The 7607-nt window shown below is 45.6% G+C and overlaps 1 protein-coding gene across 2 annotated transcripts in view; it reads right to left on the minus strand.

The window, feature by feature from the left end:
- Positions 1–717: 717 nt before the first annotated feature.
- The window catches only part of TADA3 (transcriptional adaptor 3), an 11742-nt gene continuing 4852 nt past the window's right edge, over positions 718–7607 (minus strand). Inside the window, exons 5-9 of one of the 2 annotated variants that reach the window (XM_059390273.1) lie at positions 7036–7177; positions 6839–6942; positions 5519–5628; positions 3075–3260; positions 718–1253 (exon numbers count right to left, since the gene is read on the minus strand). In XM_059390273.1, coding sequence (XP_059246256.1) covers positions 1061–1253; positions 3075–3260; positions 5519–5628; positions 6839–6942; positions 7036–7177 — 735 coding nt within the window. In that variant the 3' untranslated portion in view covers positions 718–1060. The other variant, XM_059390274.1, reaches the window with a different exon arrangement.

Genomic DNA, 7607 nt, shown 5'->3' on the forward strand with positions numbered 1-7607 from the left:
TTGAGGTAGGGACAAGAGCACATTTGCTCATCTGTATCGCCTAGGCCTAGTTTCTCGCTCGGGTTGAGGAAGGGCTATTACTGGTGGCCTATCCAGCATCCACTTCCCCTTCCTACTCAGATTTTTGTTGGGTTCCCCCATTTCTCCCCACTGCCTTGGGCTTGGTGGAGCAGACTCTACTCGCACCAGTTAAATGACAGTAGAGGCATCCCTTGCTTCAGTGACTGGTTCAAGAATGGACATGCAGGCCTTAGTGTGGGCCAGGTGAGACATAATGGTATTTGGGAAAGGCATTGTGCTCTTGTGGGTGGGCCAGGAATGCCAGCTGGCTCCTTCCTGCTCTCTCCTGTGCTAGACATCAATTTTGCCTCTGTCCGCTGCTACTGGCTGCACAGCTGGAGGAAAACCTATTTCAGGCAAAAGCTGATACGGTAGCTTTCTGTGTCAGGCCTGACACAGTACAGAGGTAGCTGGACCCTTGATGGTCCTGTTGAGTTGCTGGCTTGGCCAACCCTGGAGGCCACCCTGCCCCAGGACCACCAAGACCCCAATCAACACATTTCCTTGTTATGAATCCACAAGTATCCTCAGGGAGTTCTTCCTGAATAAATGACATGGGTGAATGGCCAAAGGCTGAGAGCCCCCAAGCATACCCTCCTTTGCCACCCACACCAGTTCTTTTCTACCCCACAATAACAGACATTCAAAGATTCTGGATACTTTTTAAAAAACCACAGCAGTCACTTTACTTTCAGGTTTGCACTTTACAAAACCACAAGAGAGAAGTCCTTGAGGGAGAGGGAGTGGGAGTGGGGGATAGTAAAGAGGGGGGAAGCACAGACTAGGCCCCAGGCCAGCCCAACAGAGCTTCCCATATCCTAGCTCTACAGAGCTAGGCCAAAAGAATTCAGGGAAAGGCCACAGTCCTCTAGAGACTGTCACAATTTGACATTTTCAGGCAGCCACAGGCCTATGGTTTGGGTAGCCCAAAGAAGGAAGTGGGCTTCCCACCCCTCCTTCCCCCAGGCCAGAGGAAGGCAGCTTGAGGCAGGAGTGAGGGCTACCCATCCAGCAGCTTTAGGATGCTTTCACGCTCCTTCAGAGTCTTCCAGGCCTGGTCCTTCTCCTTCTTGGTGGGGGTCCGCTTCTTTTGCCGGGCAGCCATGATCTTCCGGAAGGCATCCATGACCTCATTGTCTGCCATGCGGACCCGCTGCCTCAGCTCTTGCCGGCTAACCTCCTCCTTTGCCAGCCTGTGGGGACCAGCCAGCCAGGTGCCCTGGGAAGCCCACCTCCACAGTGGGGCCCCCCTCCCTCTTCCAGACTGAACCTACACACCACCCCAGGCTGGCACTCCTGTGGATGCTTCATACCAAAAAGCAAAGTTATTGAACCACATTTGTATGGTACTATACACTCGGTACAATCTCAAGCTCTTCAAACATGTCAGCAGAATTAAGCCTCATAACAGCGATGTTACCAGTGATGAAATGGAAGTCAAGAAGAGTAAAAAACACCCCAAAATCCCACAAGTAGTGAGTAGGAGACCTGAATTAAGGCAGGTTGGCTCCAATCTTCTTTAAAAGGTGTTCTAGTGTCAGCAGACCTCCTTATTTCCGTATCCAAATTCCAAAGCAACCTAAGGGTCTAGGCAGCCTGAGGTCTACATGAAGAACACAGAGGCAGAACCAACCCCTGTAAATGGAATCCGACCTATAAATTCCACTGTTGGTGGAGCTGGAAGGCGGTTCAGAGATCTGACCTAGTCCAACCTGTTAATTTTCCAGAAGGGAAAGCTGCTGCTTGGGGCAGGAGATACCTTACTTAAGGCCCGGTAGCTGGTCCACAGCAGGACTGAAGGCTGGATTCTGGTCTCCTGACAACCCAAGCTAGTTCATTCACTGTCCACTACCTCTATATCTGCATATCCTTGCTTTTCCCTATCACTCTCTCCCCTCTACCCTACTCACTTAGTGCCTCTTTCATCTTTTATTTTCCTCTTTTTGTTCTTGCATGAAATGGAACTAGAAAGAGGCTGTGCATTTAGCCTTGGGCTCAAGTTGCACCTTGGCTCTTTACTGGCTATATGACCTTCAGGAGAGCACTCACTTCACTGGCCCTTTACTTCCTCATCTAGGAAACAGGGAAAATACCAACTATCCCCTGGGATTAAACAGCGTAGTGTATACAAAGCCCCTGGTACACTGTAGGCACTCAATGTACCCTCATCCTTAAGCACCCCCTTAGCAGCTTGTCAGCAGTTTCCTCTCCTTTTAATGGCGCACCAATCATCCACCTATAGACCACAAGCCTTTTGCTCTGCCTCTCTTGCTAGCCCCCAGTACAACGTGTAAGAGATAGGCAGAGCTGGCCAAATGAATGAGTACACCCAGCCCTGTTGGGGCTCTGTGAGGGGAAGACACACCTGTCAGTGAGGCTGCTTCCCTACTTTTCCCCGAAGATGGCAACAACATAATCTCCCTCTAGATGTCACCTATACTTTTGTCATGACCAACTCAGGGCAAGATGGTTGGGAGCAAATATAAAAGGAAAGATCTTGTGACCAGTTCCTTAAAGAACTGATACTAAAATGCTGGGCAATTTCCAGTGAAGGGCCAGTAATAACCACAGATGTCCAAACTGTTAATAGCTGATAAATCCAGTTAGGTAGTGTATTGGTGTTTATCATACTACTCTTTCAGACACTCTATGTTTATGAAATTTGTTGTAAAAACATATTGGAAAATGAAAGTAAGTATGAACATTTAAAAAAATAAATCACACAACAATGTGAATATAGTTAATACCACTGAACTGTACACTTAAAAATGACTGAAAGAATCAATTTTATATGTTTTTTTGACCGTAATTCCAAATAAGTCAATAAATCAATCATAGGTGCCTGAGCCCTAGAGTCTGTGGTGCCTGGCAATGGTAATTTTTCCAAGGCTTTCCAGGTGATTTAGAGGCCCCACAGGGTTTGGGAACACTGTTATAAAGCCCCCAGAAGGCAACCAGCAGCGGCCTAGGCCTCCTCAGCCACTCCCTGACCCACATCACCTGTCCACACTCACCTCAGCAGGTCATGCTTCTTGGTGCGGTTGTGGGCACTGAGCGCCTTCAGCTCGGCCTGCCGTTTGCGCAGCTCTGCGAGGACCTCATCCTCCGAGTCCTCTGCAGGGCGGTCCTCTGACTCCAGCAGGCCCTGGGCAATCAGCTCCTCCTTGATGCGGCTCTCCAGGGACTTGGTATGTGGCACACTACAGAGTAAGGGAGTCATTTGCTCAAGGCCCAGCTTAGAGGCTAGTGAACACATTCTTTTCTCTTTGGGCACCCCCTATCTATCTAGGTATAAAAATACAAAGAAAATGTTAAAAGCTAAGCTCCTTGACATGGGTCTTGGCAATGACTTTTTGGCTTTGACACCTAAAGCACAAGCAACAAAATAAAGCCTAAACAAGCGGGACAACATCAAAAAATTACTTCTGCATAGCAAAAGAAATTATCAACAAAGTGAAAAGATAACTTATGGAATGGGAAAAGTATCTACAAATGATTTATCTGATGAGAAGTTAATACCCATCATATATAAAGAACTCATATAACTCAAAAGCAATAAACCCACCCAATTAAAAAAAAGGGCAAAGTTCCTGAATAGACATTTCTCCAAAGAAGATATATAAAAGGCCAACAGGAACATGAAAAGATGCTCAACATCCCTAGTTATTACAGAAATGCAAATTAAAGCCACAATGAATTATCACCGCTGGCCTGTTAGAATGGCTATCATCACAAAGATGAGATAACAAATGTTGGCGAGGATCTGGAGAAAAGGGAACCCTCTTGCACTGTTGGTGGGAACATAAGTTAGTGCAGCCACCGTGGAACACAGTGTGGAGGATCCTCAAGGAATTAAAAACAGCTACCATAAGATCCAGCTACTCCAATTATGGGAATATGCACAAAGGAAATGTAAATACTAACTTGAAAACACATCTGTACCCCCATGTTCACAGCAGCATTATTTACAATAGTCAAGATATAGAAGCAACCTTGGTGTCCATCCATGGAGGAAGGAATAAAGAAATTGTGGTATAGGGGTGCCTGGGTGGCTCAGTGGGTTAAGCCTCTGCCTTCGGCTCAGGTCATGATCCCAGGGTCCTGGGATCGAGCCCCACATCGGGCTCTCTGCTCAGCAGGGAGCCTGCTTCCTCCTCTCTCCCTGCCTGCCTCTCTTGCCTACTTGTAATCTCTGTCTGTCAAATAAATAAATAAAATCTTAAAAAAAATTGTGGTATATATACAATGGATTATTATTCAGCCTTAAAAAACCAAGGAAATCCTACCATTTGTGACAACATGGATGGACTCTGAATGCATTATGCTAAATGACATAAGTCAGAGAGAGAAAAACAAATAACACATAATCTCACTTATATGTGGAATCTAAAAAACCCACAAATTCATAGAAAAAGAGATCAGACTTTCCATTATCAAGGACGAGGAGGGGGGCGCAGAACTGGAGGAAGGTGATCAAAAGGTAGACTTCCACTTACAAGATAAGTCCCAGGATGTTCTATACAACACAATGACCTTAGCTAACACTACTGTATGATACAAAGTGTAAATCCTAAGAGTTTTCATCACAAGGAGAAATATTTTTCCTTTTTTTTTATTGAATCTATGTGAGAAGATGGATGTTAGCTGAACCTATTGTGGTAATCATTTCACAACATATGTAAATCAGACCACATACATGTTTTGTACACATACACCTTAAACTCATACAGGAATATATGTCAATTATTGCTCAATATGCTGGGAAATACAGAGACAGACATATCTGGTCTTATTTCAAACACAAGCCAACACATATCCACTGTCAAAAAATATAGAAAAACCTGTAATGCCAACAACTCGGAGAGAACCATGATTATTTTCTGTTACTACTAAAAATACTACTGTTATTTTGCTGTTAGTGACATTACACATACAAAAGCATAAATATTTTATATTACTTATATGCTATACACATTACAGATTTTGTTACATGTTATTTCCAATCTTTTATTACACATTATTTTGTTTTTTCCCCTACATGCACAAATTTAAATATATACTGAGTAAAACCAGGATCATTTGTATCATGCTCAACTGATATTTTCTCCATTTAACACTCTACTGTTTCCATCTTTTTGTGTCAATTAACTAGGTTTCCCTAAGATGATTAATAGTTACAGGTTATTTCATCATGTGGAATTACAACTGTTTAGCCAACCAATCCTCTTCAGTTGCTCATTTAGACCATTTAAAGTAAGAACAGTGCTATGATGAACAACCTTGTACTTGAGTCTGTGCATGTAGAAATGCTGGGTGAGCATGCATGGTTGAAATTTTCACTGGGCTTCATCAAAATGCCCTCAATCTCTCTTTTAATGAAGACCTCCCATGCTGGGATGGAAAGAAGTCAACAGAGGCAGGGGCCAGATAGTAGGATATGAACAGAGTTGTCACTTACCTGAAGGGCTTGTTCTGGTTGCGGGGAGAGGTGCTTGCCCCATCGGCCCCTGATTCTTTCCCAGACATGTCAGGAATAGGAGAGTCCTCCATAGGGGAAATAATATTTTCCTAGAAAACCACAGGAATGGGATGGAAGGAGTAAGAGCCATAGTATTTCCATTTTCTTGCTCCTTTCTGACCTTCAGTCAGAATCTTCAGTCTTCACAGACCAGAAATACTCTTTTATTATTCCCATCCCTCTGGGAAGCCTTCCCAAACTGATTCCAGAAAACTCTGATCATTTTAGGAATCCTTTTTTGTACTGATACCAAAAGAAGGGAGCACAGAAGAGCAATGGTAATCTCAACAATAGTAAAAAGAAGAGCTAAGCGTTTGCATTGTACCGGGCACTGTGCTAAGCATGTTGTGGCAAGGGCAGCTGGCTGTCCAAAAGCCATTCTCACCTTTCTGTAGCTGGCTTTATGGCTGCCCAGCTATTCTATAATTCCCAGCTTCCCTTGTAGTTATATGTGGTCATGTGACAAATTCTCTCCAGTGAAAAGTGATCAGAAGAGATAAGAGCCACAGGCAGTCACAGCCCATAAACCTTCCTTCACACATTTTCCCTTGCTCTTTCTCTGTGGGCTTGGAGTAGCAATCATACCCAGAATGACCCTGTGCAGAGTACATGTTTAGGGTGGCAAAGCCACCACAGCTGGGGGTCCTTGTTTGATGGTGTGAGGCTGAGATCTCCCCTCACTCCCACCTCAGCCAACTCGGAACACGAGTCCCCAGATTATTACATGAGAGAAAAACACTACTGTATTTGAGTCAGGGAGAAAACTAAGACTCAGGGAAGTGAAGAGATGTGCCTAAGGCCAGATAGTAGGCATTAAAAAAAGGGACTCTGTACCTAGGGTTTGTGTCCTGCTTCTATTTATTAGCTATACAACCTCAAGCAAACGGTTCTCTTTTCTGAGCTTCCATTTTCTAGTATGAAACACGGGGCTAACCACTGCCCTTGCCTCCAACAAGAGGATGTGTGGAAAGCCCTTGCACAGAGCTCAGCTCTTAGCTAATACTCAACAAAATTAACTGTGTGTAGTGGCCACTTTGGGGGGAGGTTAGAATCTGGGAGGGGCATGAAAGGCTTTAAGACACTGGCAACACTTTGTTTTGAGATCATAAGGCCAAATATACAAGTGTGCTCAGATGTGAAAATTTATCAATCTATACATCCAAGATCCGTATAACTTTCTAAATGTATGACATATCTCAACACAAAATAAAACATCAGAACAGAAAGTAAGCGTATTTCCTGTTGAGTTAGGGTGCTCACCTCCACCAGGGCCTGTAGGAGGCGCTGCGTCAGAGCACCAAAGGGGCACCCATCTTCTGGCTGCTCATGCTGGGCCTCAGACTTCTTCAGCAGGGCATCCACATCTAAAGTGGGCAGAGAAATGGTAGACAGGTGGGCTGAGAGCTGGGAACTCAAGTCCTGGCCTGTGGTGGGCAAGAAGACAGGGCCTACCTTACCTTTAGTGTCCAGTTCAGTCAGTGGTCCCATGAGACCTTTCTTCTTGTCAGCCACAGCTGCTGCCCGGGCCCCGTCCTTTTGTTCCTCCAGCAGGTCCTCTTGTGCCCATCGCTGGGAGTAGTGCTTCCCCAAGGGTGGGATCTGTGGGGAGATGCCACCCGGCCAAAAGGGGGTAAACACTGGCAAGCCATGCCTGGGGTGAGTGGGGGCTCTCTCTGCACTTGGACACTGCGAATAGGCTCATCATTCACTCCTTCACTTATGGGTCTCCCAAGTACCCACCCCAGGGCTAAGGCCCATGCCGTGCATAGGTAGGAAGAAATAAAGGAGATAAAAATCTCTATGCTCACAGTCTAGTAAGGGAGACAGGTACATAACCAACTAAGACACACATGGGAGCCAGTATGAAAAAATTTCCAAGATTGGGACGCCTGGGTGGCTCAGTTGGTTAAGCAGCTGCCTTCGGCTCAGGTCATGATCCCAGCGTCCTGGGATCGAGTCCCGCATCGGGCTCCTTGCTCGGCAGGGAGCCTGCTTCTCCCTCTGCCTCTGCCTGCCTCTCTGTCTGCCT

The sequence above is a fragment of the Mustela nigripes genome, chromosome 2 (genome assembly GCF_022355385.1).
Source record: "Mustela nigripes isolate SB6536 chromosome 2, MUSNIG.SB6536, whole genome shotgun sequence".
Taxonomy (NCBI): Eukaryota; Metazoa; Chordata; class Mammalia; order Carnivora; family Mustelidae; genus Mustela; species Mustela nigripes.